The following is a 20,929-nucleotide window of genomic DNA, read 5'->3' on the forward strand; positions in this document are numbered from 1 at the left end:
TCTTTCATTTGGTTAGCTAGGCTAAAGGTCTATCTATCTTGTTTATCTTTTCAAAGGACCAGCCTATTGATTTTTTGTACTGCTTTTTTTTCTTCTATTCCATTGATTTCTGCTCTGATTTTTATAATTTCTCCTCTTCTTCTGGCTTTGGATTTGGTTTATTCTCATTTTTTCAGATTCTTGATTTGCTATCATTAAGTCATTTATTTGTGCTCTTTCTGATTTTAAATGTAGGCACTTAGAGCTATGAACTTCCCTCTTAGGACTGCTTTTAAAGTGTCCCAGAGGTTGTGTTGTGTTGTATTGTCCTTTTTGTTGAGTACTAGGAATTTCATTTCTTTCTTAATTGCTCCTTGACCCACTCATTGTTTAGGAATGTGTTGTTTAATTGCCATGAGTTCATGTAGTGACTAGGGCTTTGTCTAGTGTTCATTTTGAGCTTTATTGCATTGTGGTCTGGTAGAGTTGAGGTTTGTTTTGTGTACCAGTATGTGGTCAATTTTTGAGTAAATTCCATGGGTTGCTGAATAGAAAGTGTATTCTTTGGTGTTTGGGTGGAATATTTGGAAGATGTCTGTTAGTCCATTTGATGAATGGTATCGTTTAATTCAGACGTTTCTCTGTTTATTCTTTGTCCAGTTGACCTGTGTAATGGAGACAGTGGAGTATAGAAGTCCCCTACTATTACTGAGTTGGGGTTAATCTGTGTCTTGAAGTCCTGTACTGTTGTTTTTATGAATTTGGGTGCACCAGAGTTTGGTGCATATATGTTAAGCTTTGTGATATCTTCTTGGTTAACTGCTCCTTTGATCATGATGACGTGACCCTATGTATCTCTTCTGATTAGTTTTCCTTTGAAGTATATTTTGTCAGATATTAGAATTGTGACCCCTGCTTGTTTCTTAGTGCCATTTACTTGGAATATTCTTTTCCAACTTTTTACCTTCAGGTATTGTCTGTCCTTGAAGGTGAGATGGGTTTCTTGCAGACAGCAAAGAGATGGATATTGTTTCTTAATCCATTTGCTTAGCCTGTGTCTTTTGACTGGGGAGTTCAGTCCATTGATATTTAAGGTTATTATTGAAAGGTGTGTGTTGGCTGCCATCAGTTTGATTGCTGTTTGTGTTCTCTGTCTAATTTTGTGTTTCCTCAATTATACCTTTATTTATTTTTTATTGCCGCTGGGGTATAGTTGTTTCTCTCTCTGCTTTCTGTATTGCTTCAATTATTCTTTGAAGGGCTGGTTTAGTGGACATGTATTCTTTCAGGCTATTTGTATCATGGAAGATTTTTCTTTCCCCCTCAAGTATAATAGACTTTTTTGCTGGGTATAGTATTCTGGGATGACATCTGTTGTCACGTAGAACTTGGAAATACCTTGGTCCAGGCTCTTCTGGCTTTCATAGTTTGCATTGATAAGTCAGCTGTAATTCTGATGGGCTTTCCTTTGTATGTGACTTGTTTTTCTTTTGCTGCTTTCAGTCTTCTCTTTGTTCTGTACATTTAGTGTTTTTACTAAATGTCATGAGAAGTTTCTTTTCTGATCCTATTTGTTGTTCTGTGTGCTTCCTGTATTTGTATGGGGATTATGTCATGGGGAGCTTCTTTTCTGATCCTGTCTATTTGGTGTTCTGTGTGCTTCCTGTATTTGTATGGGGATGTCTTTCCTTAATTTTGGGAAATTCTTTTCTACAATCCTGTTTAAGATCTGGTCAATACAATGAACCTGAAATTCTTCTCCTTCCTCTATTCCCAAGATCCATAGATTTGGTCTTTTCATGGTGTCCCACATCTCTTGCATATTCCATTCCTGTGTTTTTTTTTTTTTTTTTTAATTTTCCATAATCTTTGCTTGAGTGGTTCAATTCTTCAACTTTATCCACCAGTGTTGATATTCTGTTTTCCATTTCATTCATTCTAGAGGTGAGGCTTTCTCCTGTTGTTTAAAGTTGGCTCATTGACGTTTGCATTTCCTTCTTCATTTCTGCCTGAGTTTTCTTCAGTGTTTCTATCTCTTTTGTGAATTCATTCAGAAGTTTTTCCTTATCTTATTTTAGTTCTTTAATTTGTTTGTTCATCTGTTCTTTAAATTCATTGAATTCCTTGATCATGTTTATGATTGTTCTTTTTAAATTCAGTATCCTGGGTTTTCTCTTGGGGGTTCTCCATGTAGAAATCTTCTACAGGACTGGTGGAGTTTGGTGGGGTCATAGTTTTCATTTTATTCTTTTGTTGTGATTTTGGCATGTGAATTTCTTTTGTTGTTTATGATTCTGATATGAGAATTAAGTTGAAGTATGCTTCTGTTTGTATTATCAGGGTGCCTAGGTTCTTTCCTTATTGGTTATGGAAACTGGTTGGTACAGGTTTTATTTTGGAGGGAACTGATAGCTTCAGATCAGCTCTTCAGGAGCACTTGAAGCCCAAGTCAGGTTCCAGTCAGGCACACTCAGCCTTCCTTCTAAGTTTTGGACCCCTATTAGCAGAAACTCAGAAAATTTGAGAAATTCCCTAAAGGGAGGGGGGGGTGATTTTGGGACTCTCAGTTGGTCTGCTGTGTTCTCACCTCCTATGCCAGAGGGAGGCCAGAACCTGGCACTCTCTGATGGTCTGCTGAGATCACAGCTGCTATACTGATGGAAGTTGGAGCCCACCCACTCAGGCTGTCTGCTAGGATCTCAGCCTTAGCCTATCAAAGCCAGATCTGCCCTCTGGCTGTGTGTTCTTAACTTGCTGAATTCTTTGACCATGTCTATGATTGTTCTTTTAAGTTCTGTGCCCTGGGATTCCTCTAGGTGGATCTCTTTGTAGAATTCTTCTCTAGGACTGGTGGTATTTGGTGGGGGGCATACTATTTTGGTTTTTCATATTATTTTTTCACTGTGATTTAGACATGTGGATTTCTTTTGCTTCTTGTGATTCTGGTATAAAACTCAAGCCTGACTTTGTTGTGTTGAATCTTTGTTCTGTTTGTTGGTATTATTGATATTGCTTGGTTGTTTTCTTATCAGCTATAAAAAGTTAGTTGGCCTGGGATTTAGGTTTTCTCCTTTGAGTTTATATTGGAGGAACCAGATGGATCCAGGCAGGCTATTCAAGAGCATTTCAGGAGGGTGAAAGAACTCTTTCTAATTAGGCACACCCCTGAAACCTTGGCAGGATGGGGCCAAGGCCCAAGAGAGTTTACAATGGACTGGCCCCTACTAGCCAGCAGGGAAGCCTGAGTCCTGGAGCAGTGAGCAGGACTAGAGATGATCCCAAAGCAGGGAGATGGATGTGGCAAGATTTGGGCAACTCACCCCCCTGACCCAGGCCAAGTCAGGTACTCTCAAGCAGTATTAGAGGGATGGGTCCAAGACCCAAGGAGAGGAGATGGGAACTGAATGTGCTGGTTCCTACTAGCCAGCAGGAAAGCCTGTGACCTGGAGCAGTGGGAGGGACCAGAAAAGCAGGGGGGATGGGCATGGACACAGTGGGATTTGGGTTTGAGCTCTACTACTGCACAAAGAAAAAAATAAGATATAGTATTATAGCACTTCAGTATTGTACCAACCCTTTGATTAGTATGGACTGCTGTTCTTTATCTTAGCTTTTAGTGTTTCTTCCTCATAGCTCCCTGTCTGGCATTAGCATGGTGTACTGGCTCTTTCTTCTGTTAGCATTTGCATTGTATCTTTTTAATCCTATTTCCTTTGCTTATCTAGACCTTTATTCATAAGGCACATCTTCTGCATAATCTTTTTAATTTTTTTAAGTTAACCACTTACATTTTATATAACTATGAGTATGTTTAAATTTTAGTCTAGTAACTTAGTATTGGGCTTCTGTTTGACCCACCTACTCTAATTTTTTTCATATTGTTTTTCTGAAAGAATCATACATTTTTTTATATTTTTAAAATATAAACTAAATTTCCCTAGTTAGCTTGCCCTATACTATTTTAGGATTCTTCTGTGATTACCATAATGATTTCAATGTACATCTTTTCACTTATTAAAACCCAGTATAATTAGTATATTTACTATTTTTTAGACAATTCAGGACTTAACATCACTTAAATCCTCTTATTCTTTCCATCTTTGTGCTATTATTTACCATACATTAATTCTGTATTTACTGTAAGTCCCACAGTTACTGTTTTAACAGTTAATGTTCCCTTAGGTCTGGTCATTTATATACAGTTTAAATTATTATTGTTTCATAGTTAATATTTACTTGAATTTACTTTCCTTCTTCTATTTCTTTGTTTTCACCTGGGACCATTTTTGAAAATAAATTTTGTTAGAAACATTTTAGATCTGTAGAAAAGTTACAAAGATAATGGTGAATTGTCATGGTTTCCTGTCCACATTTGACATGATACATTTCTTAAAACTAAGGAGCCAATGTTGACACAATGTTTGGAATCAAAGCCCTTACTTGACTCAGATTTCCTTAGATTTACAGGTATTCCCTTCTGGTATGGCATCTTAAGAAGCTGCATTATATCTAGTTGTCATGTCTCCTCTGTTCTTGACTGAAACAGTTTCAAGATGTATTTATTCTGGGAGAGACTGGTGGTTTGAGCAACAGTAGTGCCATTAGGCTGAAGGATTTCTCTTAGTTTGGAGTTTGTCTGAAGTTCTTCTTATGATGAGATCCAGTTAGAGAGCTTTGAGTAGAAAAGTCATTGAGGTATATGGTCATTTTCTGTTACATTGTGTTGAGGTACATACTATTAAATGGTTCCTCAAGATCCAGATCTACCCCTGAATGTAGACCATTCCAAGAATGGCCACATGCCCTGAGGCTGACAGAAAAGGAATGATGGATTAGCTTTCCCTCCTGGAATCTGTTGGCAAGTATCTTACTGTGCCCTGTTGAAGTGAAGCCCTGTTGAAGATGCGCTTCCTTTACCTGCACTCTCTTGATACAAATCAAAGCATTGCATCTAGTGCTCATCCCAGGAACTGCAGCATGCTGCCACTGGAGGAGGAAGCCTCAGCTGTGAGGCAGGTTTTGGCCTCCAGCCTGACCACACAGCTCTTCATGGGTCTCAAGGGTCATTCTGACTAATGTGGCTTTTTGCTTTGCTCCCTGACTCCCAAGGTATCTGCTGAGGATACCATAGTACTTCCTAGAAACCATGCAATCCAAATCCATGTTAAAGAAGAAAAAGCATTTAATCTAAAGTGATCACAATTTGCACAGTTTCTTCCTCCCATACTTAAGGGAAGTGCCATTCCCCTCTGCTCATCTCAAGCTCCCCTGGGGCTGGACATCTTAGATTGCCAGCATGACCTACACAAAGGCCCAAGTGAGGGTTTGAAAGAACAGTTTTAAATCTTCCACATCCCTGTAGGACATCATGATCTTCCTAGCTCTCTTTGCCATGATTTCCTTGTTATACTGAGAAAACACAAAAGGCAGGTGAGGGGTAAAGGGACTCGAGCCTACCTGCATGGGCAGAGCTCTGTGTCCCACAACTTTAGGCCTGTGTCCATCCTGTGGAGCACCTGGAGGAATCCTTTCTGTATACCATGCCTCTCCAGGTATCTGAAGCAGGGCTTTCGAGCTTCCCAGAATTTTATTTTCTCCAGGAAAAACTTCATCTATTATAGTCAGTTTTGGTGACATAGTTGAGAGTTCCCTCACCATTTTGGTCATCTTTCAGTCAATTCTAGTTTTTCTATATATCTCAAGTGTGGCACCCAGAGGGGGCCATAATATATAGAGTGTCTGCTTATCTATGCATGGTACCCTTCTACTCAATCCTGCTCTTTCATTAAGGTAGTTCTTATTATGTAAACGAGCATTACTTTACCAGATTTGCAGTTTTCTCCAGTCAGAGCAGAAGAGCCTGTTAACTAGTGCCAAGACTTTGGCACAGCACAGAATAGCTCTGAGTGCTCTGTGGGAATGACCAACTCTCAGACAGAGGCCACCCTGGCTGGTGCAGCCTGTGTTCCAGGATTTAAGCAGAAGAATGAACGTACAGACTCTGGATTCCCAAACCTGTTCTGGCCAACCCACCCCAGTCTGAGTCACCCTTGTCATCCACAGTTGAATGTTGGAGCCCTGCCTTGGCCCTTCATGAGGCCCCCAAACTCTGTCAATGTTCATGCTCAGCGGCCCTCGCCTGACCCAGGATAATGAGGGTTGGGGAAGCATCTTTTGTTTCAGGCCAAATGGTTCTTCCAACTGCAACTGTCTCCTGTTTTTGTTTGTACAAGTGCTGGACCACCCATTGGGGTTAAAGCCTAGATCAGGACAAAGAGGGAAGAAGCTGCCCCTGGCTGCTCTAACACCTACTTCTAGAGAGCAAAGAACACACCCAACCACACTCTATGTTCTGAGTGCATGTGTGTGATGGCCCCTACATGCTAGGATTCAGGGGAGGTCTGGAAAGTTCCAGATAGCCAGGAAATCTGAAGCTCCCTGCCTTGTTGGCCCCTTGAGGCTGCAGAAGAGGTCAGCTCCAGACTTGAGCCTCTGAGAGACCATCACGACAATGCACCATTATCATCTGTCTTTTTATATCAGACACCGGCACAGACCAAGCCTTCCAGGTCACCTGTCACCATTTGACCTTTGTCCCCACAATCCTGTGTATCTGATATTCCCTGCTACCTCCTCCTCATCTCCAACCTCCAGGTCCTTGAACTGCAATCTCAGGAACTCTGATATCAGACTGGTAACTGGCTGCTTAGAGCCTCCCTGGTTCTCTTCCTATAGGCAGATGTCAGACAGGGTCTGAAGGTGGAGCAGGTCCTTCTGTCTTTTTGCTGCTGCCCAAATCACTTCTCCTTCCTTAGAGCTGCCAACCCTGGTCTTTGGTCATGGTCAGAATCTTCTAGTGATTTTGTTACCTGGCTCTCTCTTCCATTTTTGTTCTCCTCCCCCTTGACCTTCTCCTTTATTTTCTTTCCTCTCATTTTTCAACATTGGAAGTTTATATACAGTAAAACTCTTTCTGATATAGTATTTTTTAATGTGTGTATTAGTTCTCATAACCATCACAGACAATCTATATAATAATTTCAATACTTCAAAGAGCTCTTCCATATTGTTCTTTTATATTCTAACCATTCTCCACCCTTGTGCCCTGGCAAACAAACATCTATTTTGTGTTTCTTCTTTTGTATATGGTCTCCTGTAGCCCCAGCTGGCCTGGAACTCACTACGTAGACCAGGCTGGCCCCTGATCTCACAGAGATCTGCTGGCCTCTGCCTCCTGAGTGCTGATGTTCCAAGCTTTTTGCCATTTGCAGAGTGTCATGTAAATGGATTGAAATAGGATGTACTCTTTTGACACCAGCTTCTTTCACTTAGCCTAACAGCTTCAGGATTCCTCCATGCTGTTTCTTGAATCACATGTGCTCCCCTTTATTGCTCAGTGCATCCACTGTATAGATCATAGATGCTTTGATCTGTACCCTGGTTGAAATTGGCTTGTTTTTGTTTCTTGGTGATTATGAAAATGCTGCTTAGACATTTATGTGCAGAGCTTTATTTATGAGCTTACTGTTTTCACTTCTCTAGGATAAATACCTATAAGTGGTACCACTGGGCCTGTAGATGGTATGTGAAATCTCTCCTCTTACAAATGCTCTCCAGCCACTTGGTTCCCTCTCTCTCACTGGATTTTGACCTGTGGGCCCTATGATTCACTAAGCCCACCATTTTTTCACTGACCTTCACCTCTTCATTGGTTTTCTTTGCTCCTCACACAGGTTAGATTTTATGGTCCATCACAATAGGCATTCTTATTGAAACATTTTTTAAAAAAATATTTTATTATTTGTATGTGTATGAATCATGAGTGTATTGACTGCATGTACATAAATATACCAGTGTCATACAATGCCCGCAGAGGTCAGAAGAAGGCATTGAATCCCCTGGAACTGGAGTTACGGACAGTTGTTACCTGCAGTGTTGGTGTTGGGATTCGAACCCAGGTCCTCTGCAAGAACAGTCAGCGCTCTTAAGCAATGGGCCCTCTCTCCAGCCTGGAACATTCTTTTATTTTTGAGACAGCATCTCCCTGTAGCCCTAGCTGGCCTGGAACTTGCTATGTGGACCAGGCTAGCCTCGAACTCACAAAGATCTGCCTGCCTCTATCTCCTGAGTGCTGGGATTAAAGGTGTGCGCCACCATGCCCAGCTGGAATGTTCTTTTTTAATTACTAACTTATTTTGTGTGTGTTGGGATGGGGGTATGCACATGCCATGACTCATGGAGGTCAGAGATTGACCTCTCTTTTTAAAAAAATATTATTTTTATTTTTTGTCTATGAGTGCTTTGCCTGCATGTATGTAAGTACACTAATGTCATGCAATGCCTGTGGAGGTCAGCAGAGGGCATCAGATTCCCCTGGAACTGAAGTTATGGATGGTTGTTAGCCACCATATGGGTGCTGGGAATTGAACCTGGGTCCTCTGCAAGAGTAGCCAGTGCTCTTAACTGCTGGGTCCAGGAGCTGGCGCTCTTCTTCTACCGTATGAGTTCCACGAATTGAACTGAGTTCTGGGGACAGAACTCAGGTTGTTAGGTTTGGCAGCAAGTGCTTTCACCCACTGATCCATCTTGCAGGCCCTCTTTACATTTTTACTCCCTCTAATATATCTACCTTGTTGAGCCCTCCTTCTCTGGTGGACTCAACTATTCACCCTCTGCCTTCATTAGAAGTTGTAATTGGAGAGAAATGGGCCAACTGAGATGATAGGTCAATATATGATTATAAACCTCATTTGTGCTTCTAACACTATCAACCCAACCTTCTCAAATGACTGTTTGAGGTCTGTCTCCTCAAACCTCTGATAGCCTCCCACTTCCCCTATTTGTCTCAGCTCATGGTTTGCTTCCTGTCTCAATGAGGGTTAGAATCAAGAATCAATTAGACTGGAACTTGTTTATCATCTTCCCACCACCAGCTCCACTTGACTTACTATGTCCTTTTCCAACTCTGTTGTCCCTCTGTCAGAGTGATGAGCTGCCTCTGCCTCTATCCCAAGCCAGCCTCCTCCTTCCGTGGTGTACTGAGTTTCATCAGTACCCATCCCACCTTTCCATCTGCTTTGCTGCAGTTTTTTTCTTCTCTTTCCTGCCTTCATCAGGGGCTCCCTCTAACACCAGCATGTAAACCTTTCCTAATACATCTCATTTGCAAACACAACACCCCCTGAAAAACCCAGTAACTTTACGGTGGGGAATTCTGACAAACACAACTTCAGCAAAACAATCAAGATTCATGTCAGTTGTGATAAGTTGTGTTGATAACACGTGATACAGGGTGATAAGAGTAACAGTTAGACTTTGAGGTCTCCCTCCTCAAGCCTAGTCAGAAAAACAAGAGACACATCCAAATTAAAGGATGGTCTCCAAAATACCTGACAAGTACTTCTCAAAACTTCCAAGGCTATCGAAAACACAGAAGAGTTTAGGAGAAACTTAAGAAGACATGATTGCTAAATGTGTCTTGGATAGAATCCTAAAACAGAATAAAAAAGGGCAGAGAAAGAAGAAAGGAAGACATGAGGGTTAAAAACGAAGGAAATAAAAGTACAAACTTTAGGCAATAGTAATGTACCAATGTTGGTTCATGAATTGTGACATGTACAACAGGAATGTTAACACTGGGGAAAACTAGGGGCAGGAAATGGTTTAACATTCTTTTGACTTTCTATAAAGCTAAAACTATTCGGAAATTTATTGACTATTAAAATTAAAAGCTCACGTATTCCTACGACCCATGTCTCCTTTCCAGCTTTACTTCTTTTCTCTGTTCTCCCTCAAAGGGAACCAACTTCTTGGAAGAGTTATAGTGCTACGGTCTCTGCATCCCTTCGCCAGCCTGCTCACTCCTCAACTGGCTCCCAACAAGCTCCTGTCCTCAACTCCCCACCCAGATTGCTCTTTTTAAGGCTGACAGTGATCTTCAATAGCAATTCCAGAGTGCACCTCTTCTCTTACCCGGTTCCCACCCTCACTGTTCACCAGTGGCTCCCGCTAAGCCTTGTTGCTGGCTATTTCCCCTTAGGCTTATTTCTTTTGGTACTTAGGTGGCCTAGGGCCCTTTCCTAGGACCTCTGCACTCCTTCGTCTACACTCTCATAAGTGTAGCTCATCCCATCTTATGAATTTAAGTACCACCTGCCTACTGTGTCTCTTCAAGTTTGTATCTCCACTCCAGACCCATGAAGTAGAGAACATCTTCGTGTCCATTGTATGGAACAGCAGACACAGGTCTTCAGGGATAAGAAATCTACATGAGGTAAGCTAGAAACACAGCTGGGATTCGAAGCCAGGTCTGTCTGACACAAGGCCTGGGAGGTGCCAGGCCATCAATCTCATTTGCATTTTCAACATTGACCATCAATCTTACTTTCTAAAATGACTATTTCATACTTCTGTCTCCTCAAACCTCTAACAGCTCTCCATTCTCTCAGCTAATGGTTTGCTCCCCATATTGCTGGGGGATAGACTAGAGCTTGTTCATCATCTTCCCACCACAAATCCACAGGACTTTGGACCAGCCCCGCCCCCCCCCACCCCCCGAGTCCTGCATCCCACCCCAGGGTCTGCTGCAGGTGCTCCAAAAGTCTGGCTTTGTGTTTGTTTCCACTTCTGGAATGACTTCTTCCCACATGTTTACCTCGAATCCTATTCTTCATCTATAGTGAGGAATCCCCCACTTCTGAGTCTCAGGCTGGCCTTCCCTGTACCTCCCAGGAGCTGCTGTCCATCTGGGGCCCACTTGCATTTGGAATGAATTCTTTCTTTTTTGAGACAAATTCTCATGTATCCCAGCCTGACCTCAAACTTACTATATAGCCAAGGCTGGTCTTGAACTCCTGTTCCTCCTGCTTCCATTTCCCAAGTATTGTAATAATCTCACATCTGAACCCATAACAGGGGCTCTTGACCCAAGTACAAATTCACCCTTGGGGATGCTGAAGCACAGGATCTAGCGCTGGGACTTCAGGGAAAACAAGGGCCTTGGGCCTCTGTGGTCATATACCACCTCATGTGGTCTGAGACAGCTTGTTTTGTTTGTTCTACTTGCTAGTAAGCTTTTGGAAATTACGACTTGTCTGAATGTCTCATTTTAGAACAGTGTATATGTGTACTCCAAGACCTTTCCTCTAGGTTCTGAGAGACCGAAGAGACAAGGAAAGGAATTTAGACTTTACTGAGGTCATAGATGCTAAGAAGTTCCCAAAGGGGTCACTGGGTTTAAAGGAATAATTTGAAGAAATAATGGTGATACTTTAATCATTTTAGAAGAATTGAAAGTACCCTTTAGGAAGGAACAGGAAGAGGCTGGGGACCTGTGAGGCAGTGCTGGGGAAGGGATGTATGGGAGGCTTGTCTACTGGATGAGAAATTGAGAACTGATTCCAGGGGCAGAGGATATTGGTCCCTGTCTCTATGATACTGGCCTGGACTCTGATCCCAGCCCTGTTGCTCAGTCTCTGTGTGACTGTAAGGAAGTCACTTAGTGGCTTTGCTTCTCTAGACTTCTATCTCCTTATCTATAAAATATAGAAGTTGAAAACTTAGAGGATGAATTTAGGTTAGGGCCCCTTTAGGCTTCTATATCTTCAATTTGCATTAACACATCCAGCCCTGTCTTACAGATCCTGGGTTGTGCCTGTTTCGGAGAAGAAAGATCAGGGTAATATGACCACTCTTCTACAAAGTGTAAGTTCTTTTTCACAAAAGCATAGGAAGGGCAGGCCAAGAGAAGACGACAGGAGATGGTTTGAACTTGCATATCATAAAGGAAATGAGTCTGCATCATATCTTTATCTTCATTTAAATCACAGTTCAGCTTGCCCTCAGCTAAACTGTGAACTAGACCAATTGTTCTGCATTGAGGGGACCAGATTGGCCCACTTCCACTGAGTCGATGGGACTTCCTGGTACTCCAACCTTGGGTCTGAGTCTTCCTCCCAGCAAGAGTTCTGATCTGGAGGCTATCAGCTAGGACAATGCTGAGACATCACATATCCCAATGAGAGGAAAACATATCTACAGTCAGGAAGAGCCCAAGAACTCAACAACTGCCAGTTTTATGCAAGGCTCCTGTTCCTGCTCCCAAACCATCTGTGTTTTGAAAACCAAAATATGAAATCAGGAACATTCAAGTCAGAGCCTCTACTGGATGCTGATGAAACACAAAGGAGTGGTGGCTGGTGTGGGTTCTGAGCCTTGTGCTTACACACCCTGGAGAGGACCAAGCTCCTTCTCATCCACCGGAACAAAGGCATTGCAGGCTCCCCTTTTGCTTGTTTGATGGACTTGGAAGTAAGAGGCATTGGGTACTGTTCCCTTCCCCATCAGGGCCTGGAGGGCCAATCACAGCCTTGGTTATAGTTAAAGCCAAACCAAGACAAACCACCTACACTTTGAGGTGGGATGAGATGTATCATTCTAAGAGCTTCAGAAATAAAAAAGGTGAGGGCTTTCAGGAAGCCTAAGAGAGGAGACAATGTTGCAGGAGTTTGGCAGGGCCCATATAATCCACCTCAAGGTCCAGATGCCAAGGCATGGAAGAAAAAAGAATGGCAAACAAACAAACAAACAAACAAAACAGAAGGAAGTCTAAAAGTTAAACTAATACAGGCAATAGTTTTCTATTTGAAAATGAAAACAGGGTCTTATTGCATGAGAGAAGCACTAGATTTGAACTCCATTTCTCCTATAAACAAGCTGTGTAAGGCAGTCACCCATGAATCCTGGTATCATCTGTAAAATGGGTGTTCACACCATCACTTAGGCTGATGGAAGCTAATGGAGTAACATGAACCCACAAAGTATGAATCCAGCCATCAGGTGACAAGGAGATGCTAGAATAGCTGGTTCTAGAACTCCATATGAAAGCAGAGATACAGCTGGCTGCCCCCTCCTCCAACCAGAAAGACCTGCCTGCTCACCAGGGGGTGTGACACAAGTCACATTTGGAATAGGGAGCCCATCAGGTCCACCCTCAGTTCTGGGCTTCTGCTGCATCTGTCTCTACTGAAGCAATCTTTTCCATCTACAATCTACCTAGGAAGGCCATGACAGAGCTATCTCTAAATTGATTCCTTTCTGACCACAACCCAGGCTTCCCTTCTCTTTGGAACCTCTACTCAATGTGCAGTGTGAACACACATAGGCCAGCAGGATCCTCAGTGCCTTGTGTGGATTTCTAGAGAGAGATACCGTGGCTTTTCCTTGGGTTCCCCATAGCATATAGCAAAAGGGGCCCTGAGGGAATACAGAAGACAGAGTGTGGCTTCCTGGGCTCAGGCAGTAGCCAAGTACTAACACTTTCCATCCTTTATCAACCTTCCTGTTGGTTGGCCTCAGTCATCTGGTCAAGGTCAGTGCCAATGTTCATTTTCTGTAAACTCTACAAGTACCTCATTCTCCATCGGTGCAGTCTATGATAAATACACAGGAAATAAAAGCCACCAGCAGTGATAGGATCAGAATACTTTAATAAGATATCAGTGTCAAAATACATTTCCTTATAAAGTTAAGCTCCCATACAGTTACAATGTTGTCAGTAGAGATTTGACAATGTAAATAATGTTCATGAAGTAATTACATTGACAGGTAAGGTTAATATGAAGCTTGGAATATTTTTCAGAGTGTTTTAGTAAAACTGCAAAGGGAAAATGCCCTTAATGCTGGGGCAACAAACACAGGAAATCAAATACCAGCATTTACATGTCAGTAACCCTTCAAGTTCTGCCAATGTGTGATGTGGGCGACACCTTGCCTAGGTAATTTTATTCCTATGACACAGATTTATTGTGAAAGTGAATTTTTGTTTTGGCAGTAAGTCCATCTGGGCTTACCATATTCTTGCCTGATGTGCTTTGTGTGCATTTAGATTGCAGTTTTATTGTACCCAAGTCAGCAAAGTCCCATGTCGACTGGCATTTAAAAACCCAAAGGTGTCGCCCCTCTTCCCAGTGAGTTACAAAGTGCTCTGGGAACACTGTTTTCAGTGCTTCCTACCTATACATGTCACTTCCTGTGACAGAGACCTCAGCTAGGGGCTGTCCCTAGAGGTCTGCCTGCTGCTTGCCAACAGGGAGCGCTGCACCTTGGCCTAGCAGGGTCTTCTACCCCGCAAGTTGGGGATGGGTGGGGTGCAGGACTGGTCAGACCCACAGCCGTCCACCTGGCACCCTCTCTCAGTCCAGCTCCATAGCCTCGAGCTAGGAGGACAAGGACTGGGCCATCACATCATTTCTGAATCCTCACTTGCTTCATGAATTCCCATCAAAACCATTTCATGGCAGTTGTGGAAATATTCCAATGTGCCGTGTGAGAGATCATTGGAGTCACATAGCTCAGTGCACTTGAAGGGCTAGCAACACCTGAAGAAAAGTTAAAGCGCTTCCTCCCCACCCCCACCCCCACGTGCCATCAGACCCTCATGGCAGCAACAATACATACATACATAATACATAGAGAACACAATGAGAAGAGAGCTCGCAATGCTCCCCCTTAAGGACTCCACTCCTGGGATTGTTTGTCACACCTATGGCATAAAGCACAAAGTCACCAGAGAGATCTGTAGAGTGTTAGCACAGGCCTGTGGGAGTACTGTACAGTTCCGCAGTGTCCACAGCACCGAGAAGAATCAAATTAACAGCTCTAAGAAGATTTTAAGTGATTTTGTGAGCAGGATTCCATTTCCATGTCTAAGTTTTTAGATATTACAGAGTACCCATATATATGATAAACACTAAACCCCGATAGAAATTTTCCTTTAAAAAACTGTTATGCTTTTGAATGACAATTAAAAACTCCCCTGGGCCTGGGGCGAGATGGTGGAGAGGGCACCAAACAGTTTAGGAGGAGCCACACTGTGTAACTTTCACAGCTAACGGCACACTGGAGTTTACCCTTCACATTGCTCTTTTGCCCCATAAGTCGTATCAAAATCAGCACAAAGAACTGTCTTTTTAAAAAACACTAAAATTTACAATATGGTGATTAGTCGTAAAAAGGGAGGGAAGCCACAAACAGAGCTTGGAAAGCAAAATCCTTTTCATTTCTCTTTGGCAACAACAATGACAAAAACACTTTTGAGTTGAATGAAGCCAAAGCTTTCCTTCGGAGGAGAGCCAGCATCCACCACGCTTGTTAGTACTGGTGCTGCACGTGAGGGGAGACTTCGGGTAATATAAATTAGAAGTAATTCAAGGGAGGGAGAGGAAATCTTATAAAATTTTAGAACATTTTCATCGACAGTGAAATAGCAGGTAAAACAACTACGTATTTTGAAAACACAGAAAATAAAGTGAGAATCTCAGAAAAAGGCCACTCTGCTTGGTGACCGGGTCAAATCAGCCAGGTAAATACATCTTGTAGGAAGTGTGCTGGTGTTAGAAATACCTAGTAGCAACACAGACGTAAGGTGAAGCTGGCAGGACAGGCTGGCAGGGGCATGCCCGGCCAAAGGCCCTGGCTCAGGTGGCCTGATCCAGGGCTCTGAGGAGGTCCCTTCCTTGCAGGAGAGTAGAGCTTCCTGGCACAGGGACATTCACCTCACAGTCATACCTGGTCAGTTCCGGCAACAGGTAGGGCTCAAATGATGGCCCCAGCAGTCGGCTTGTTATGCCTGAAAGAAGGGGTGGTACCATATTTTAAAAGCCCGACCCAAACACTGGCCCAGGGCCTGGTCCACTAGAGACAGGGAGGAGAAGGCACACACAGAAAGAAAGGCGTCTCCAGCTTGCAGGCAAGGAACTGCAGAGGGGACACCCTCTTTACTGGATCCTTCTCAGAGGATAAAGCCAGGAGAGAACACACCTCAGTTGTGCGAAGACCCAAGGAAGAGGGGACAGATGCAGGATGGTATCAATAGATCACCATGCAACCCCCTCCCCCCACACACCCTTGTGGATTTCCCCTCTTCTTTTAGTCATGGTCAGAAATGATCCGGGTTGAAATGATTTTTGATTTGATTTCAACAGTTGAGGAAACTTGCCTGTCATTTGTTGACTGGATATAAATGTGTACTAGTGAGGGCATGACATGCAGTTCTCGCCTTTAAATTTCCTGGCCTATCAGTCCTACCACTGGTAAACTGCAATTCCAGAATGACCTGAGCTCTAAGCACAAAAACTATCATTTTCCACAAAGTCTACTATGGTGGACAAGAGTCTGGCATGCTTTTTCAGAACTACAAATTATTCATGCCAAATGGAGGCCTTTGTGAGGACACAGCTACGTTTCAGTGACCTTAGCTAAACCTTCCAAAAGAAAGCCCAGAGGAGGGCATCTTCAGGTTTCCCCTCCTGGCAGTGAGTGCTCTGTACATGCTCTCAGAGAAATGCTTCTGGCCGCCGTGTGTGCTTTTCAGATATACAGCACAGTGAGGAGCTGAGGAAGAAGCACAGGCTCTTGATCTCAGGGTACCATGAGCCTGACCTAATTATTGGGATATTCCTTTTAAAGCACTAGACACGAGGCCTTCCAGGCAGCCTCAATTCCATGGCTGGCACTGGCTACCTTGTGATGACCATGTTCTGGTCCTTGTCTATCCCTCTCCATTCTGAATCTGTCCTTAACTCTCCCCTTTAACTTTGGGCTCCTCACCATCCTAACCATTCCTTTCTTAGGCTAGAGAAGCTTCATGAACTAAGGTTTTAGACCCACCCTCTGGAAGGCCTGGTTGGTCAGAAGCAACTGTAAGATGTGCCCTCTCTCTGGACGACATCCAGAGAGGCCTTTCTCCTCCCCCTCTCTCAGCTCAGATTCTCAACTGAGGGAGTCTGGAGTGCTGCAAGGGGCTTTATGAGCAAGTCACTGCCCAATACTTGCTGGGGCATGGCCCTATGAAGATCCTGGAATACTAGAAGGCTTAGGCCTCGGTAACCCATCCTTAGGCAGCTGTGGCTGAGCATGGAGTCCATAGGACTGCACCTAGCATGCTGCCTCTAGCCTGGGCATGGGCTCTGCAGGTAATCCATTTCCACATGCTAAGCTGATACATAGGGTGGCTATCCTTCAGTTTCCTGCCCAGTCAGGCCTTCAATGTTCATCAGATCCTGGTTATAATGCCAACTCCCAGACCCACCTGACACCTTTTGAGCTGCCGGTGGACTGTAGTCCTGGAACTGGGAGGGGTAGCACTGTGGGGAGAACCCACTCTTGGCATTCTCCTCTGGGCTCATGGCAGATGGAGGCTGCAGTGGTGGCAGGTGTCTCAATGGCTGGCTCAGGCCTCTCATGGGGTTTTGGATGAATTCATCTGGAAGATGGAGGCCAGAGCAAGTGAGTGGGGTGCCGTCTAAGAGGACAGGCTATGGCTCCCAGCCTGCTTTTTCTTTTGCAGAAGGCATGGAGGACCGCAGAACATGCTCATGGCATGGGCCCGAGTCCCCAGCCCTCCATTAGTCCCCCTGGGGCAGGCCTACTCACCAGGAGGCACATTTGCATTGAGGGGCTTGCTCTGAATCAAAGGACAGGTCCCACCCATGAGGCTTTTCATGCGTTTCCACATCAGATGGGAACTACTGCTGGCACCTGGAGGGTCCCCCTGCAGGAAGGAAGAGTAGCTGTTGGAAGAGGGCCCAGGGAGCCACCTCTACAGGCAGACTGAGTTACCTGCATCTCTGCCCTAACCCCACTAGTCTTCAAGGAGCCATGGTGTTCACAGTAAGGAGAAAACTCACCTCACTTGCATCCTGGAAGGCTTGCTCCTCATACTCCAGCTGTCGCTTCAGCTTCAGTTTGTTGGAGAGGGCTATCATGGCTGGGCTCATCATGAATGGGGCCCGACCCCCAAAGTCTTTTGCAGACCTGTGAACCCAAAAGAATGGGGGTGACTTGTAGACCCAAAGGGCAGAGTACCTGTCCCACCTTAGCTAGTCTGCCCTCATGGTGGCTGCCCTGCTATATTACAGCAGTCTCTAGGAAGATTTCTTCTGACTGCCCCCGCCCCCTGCCGCCCAGGGGATCAGCTGGGGCCCTCTGCAATGGGCATGTGCCTCAGTGAGGTACCAGCACACACCAGCTACCTAACCCAGTAAGCTCCCAGTAGGTTGAAATGGCGCCTGCTGGGGAGACAGGATGATGCTGGGACCTGAGCGTGTCCTGCAGTGGCTGTTAAAAAGTAGAAGCCCAGGCAGAAAGCAGGAGCACCTCCTTTTTCTTAGCAAGGATTTCTTAAAATGAATCCAGGTAAGAAAGGTACCTTTGGGGTGACTTAAAGGTAGACAGCAGGATTTTAGTGTATTCAAGCCACTTCTCTCTCCCACGGGTCTAGCCCTCACACTGTCAGCCTAACTTCTTAAATGTCAGAAGGGGTGCTTGTCCCCTCTCTGCCCAGTATGGCCAAATGACATACATCTGGTGCTGACCTCATTTTGAACATGGAGACATGGGGCGAGGTGATGGAGGGCTCCAACTGTGATGGCCCCAATGGCAGAGCCCCCAAGGATTCATTGTTCTGGTCTCCAACAGGCCACTTCGTGGGCCCAAAATGTAATGGTGGGTCTGGGGGCCACTGAGTGTTGGATCTGCCCCCCATAGAAGAGAGAGGAGTGCTGGCCTGGCCACAGCATGGGGGCAGGGACCCCTTGCTCCCAGCATCAGTGAAGATGGAGGACATGGGCCAGTGCTCAGGCTCTGTCTTCGTGTTCTCCAGCTGGTACTTGTCCAGAAGAAAGGGGCTGTGGGTGCCCCCAGGGGCCAGAGGCTGGAAGATGCTTGTCATGGCACTGAAGCAGTGCTGGGGGGTAGGCTGGGGGCCCTCTGGCATGTGGGGTTCCTCTGGGCAGATGGGGCTTAGCTGGAAGTCCTCCCCATCCATGGGGATGTAGGGTGCCAGAGTCTCTAAATCCAGCTCATTGAAGTCTGTCTGAGGAAAGATGGAGCAAGACTTAGTTGAGGCCAGGTCAGCCTTTGTCCCCCCCAGAGCTATTCCACTCAAGCACAGCATCACAGAGCCAATTCCCTACTAGTACTTAGCCATTGAGTGTGCTAGAATTTCTGTCGTGATATTAACCTTCCACAGTCATCCCTTCTTTACCCTGTACTGCGAGCCTCCATGCTCCACTCGTGTGTCCTCCATCCCAGATGCCCGGCTCTCTCCATTCTATCTGTCCAAACCTGCCTTCTCTTGTAACCCCACTGCCTCCAGTTACAGGGGTTGCTATAACTTCTGGGGAAGGAGGGCAGCTTGTCCTCACCTCTCTCACAGGCCCTGGCCTGCATTAAGGTACAATATACAGCAAAGAGAATGCCATGAGAACACAACACCCAGAAACAGACACACAAAACAGCTATGACCTTCTGTGACTGACCCCTCACTGCAGATAGAGCTTAGTACCCATCACAACTATAGGAGATGGTATTTAAGCAGGACTGCCTGCTTGTAATAAGATATCCCACAGACGCTCCTAGGAAAAAGAGGCACATAGAATTAAAATTTTTGCAGAATCTCTCAACTCTCTACGGCAGATGGTGATTAACACAGAGAACCACAGCTGGTCCAACGTGTGGAGAGTAAGAGGCTGCAGGACACCTATATCAAACTTCTGCCTCCCAAGCCTTGGGGTTCATTGCAGAAGCGGGGACTGAAAGATTTTAAGAGTCAGAGATAGTGGATGACCACAAGGAAACAGTTTTCCAGATAGCTGGGAAGTTACTTATATGAACTCACAGCACAGACAAGTCTCACATAAGCTCAAGCCAGACAAAATCCCAGCACAGACATGGGGAAGTGGGTAAGAATAGTTCCTCAACCCTACCTGAGGAACTGTTGGCAACCAATGACTTCTAGGAAGGGGAGATTCAGTCACGTTAAAGGGTGAGACTGTTAGTAGGTTGACCAGGCTCCAGTAGATGAACCTACACTGAAGGGCATTTGGGATGTAAACCTGACTCTATAGGCATATATATATATATATATTTGGTGGGGGTTAGTAAGGTATGAAATTCAATTAAAAGTTGTATAGAAAAAAGTTTTGCAGAAGATTAAGAACCTCTGCTGGGTAGGCTGAAGGCACATACCAAAGAACAGGGTGGAACCCTGGGTGAAGAACGCAAGCTAAGGCCGAAATGGGGCGATTGTCTCCGGGGTTCATTTATATACAATTCAGGAACGTATTTGTCAGGTCTTTCAAAAGAAAAATGATTAAAGATTACAGGATGAAGGGAGTAACTGCTCTAGGGTTAGAAATATTTTATGAATTTGGGCATGTTTCCTTAAAAGTTCAGTGGTGGGGCTGGAGAGATGGCTCAGTGGTTTAGAGCACTGGCTGCTCTTACAGAGGATCTGGGTTTGGTTCACAGCACCCAATCATCCATAACTCTAGCTCCAGGGGATCCAATGCCCTCTTTTGATCCTTTTATAGACACCAGGACATGCACATGACATACATGCACATATGAAGGAAAACACTCATACTCAAAAAGCAAAACTAAACCTGAAAAGTCCAGTGGTTTGGTTCTGATTTTGCATGTGTACAAAGACAGTAGTCCAAGTAAGGAGGTGATGAAGTTGAGTTAGAAATGGAAAAACAGAATTGAGGGCAAAATGGGAGAATGATACTGACAAGCTTCCTGTCCCTGCACCTTTGCGCAGCATTCTAGGGGTCTTAGCAAAGTGATGGACAGGAGGAGCCTTTGCCACCCACATGACACCTACTTTGGTGTTGCACTGGTCCTTGGCCTCTGTGTCCATGGCAAAGAGCTTCTCGATCACTTCAATCTTCAAGTGGTCTTCCAGAGATGTGTAATAGTCTTCAGGGCTGCTAGGCTGGGGGCCAGGAGGGAGGGACCAAGATAAGGACATGGAACTTACCTCTTCAAAAGTCCAGCAAGCATGTTCCTGGACCCATCCCACCCCTTTCCACCAAGTATTACAGAGGGGCTACTACTTAAAAACTGTGAAACAGGTCAGTTCATCAACTTCTTTGAACCTCAGTATCCT

General features: G+C 44.6%; 1 protein-coding gene across 1 annotated transcript in view; it reads right to left on the reverse strand.

Moving 5' to 3' along the window:
• Positions 1-13,446: 13,446 nt before the first annotated feature.
• Positions 13,447-20,929, reverse strand: part of Epas1 (endothelial PAS domain protein 1) — an 87,451-nt gene continuing 79,968 nt past the window's right edge. The window contains exons 11-16 of the mRNA XM_008823068.3: positions 20,645-20,755; positions 18,354-18,853; positions 17,667-17,793; positions 17,413-17,530; positions 17,069-17,242; positions 13,447-15,607 (exon numbers count right to left, since the gene is read on the reverse strand). Of these exons, the coding sequence (XP_008821290.1) occupies positions 15,456-15,607; positions 17,069-17,242; positions 17,413-17,530; positions 17,667-17,793; positions 18,354-18,853; positions 20,645-20,755 (1,182 nt within the window). The 3' untranslated portion in view covers positions 13,447-15,455. The remainder of the gene's footprint in view (positions 15,608-17,068; positions 17,243-17,412; positions 17,531-17,666; positions 17,794-18,353; positions 18,854-20,644; positions 20,756-20,929) is intronic.

Source organism: Nannospalax galili, unplaced genomic scaffold, assembly GCF_000622305.1.
Source record: "Nannospalax galili isolate Female #2095 unplaced genomic scaffold, S.galili_v1.0 scaffold286, whole genome shotgun sequence".
In the NCBI taxonomy this organism is placed as follows: domain Eukaryota; kingdom Metazoa; phylum Chordata; class Mammalia; order Rodentia; family Spalacidae; genus Nannospalax; species Nannospalax galili.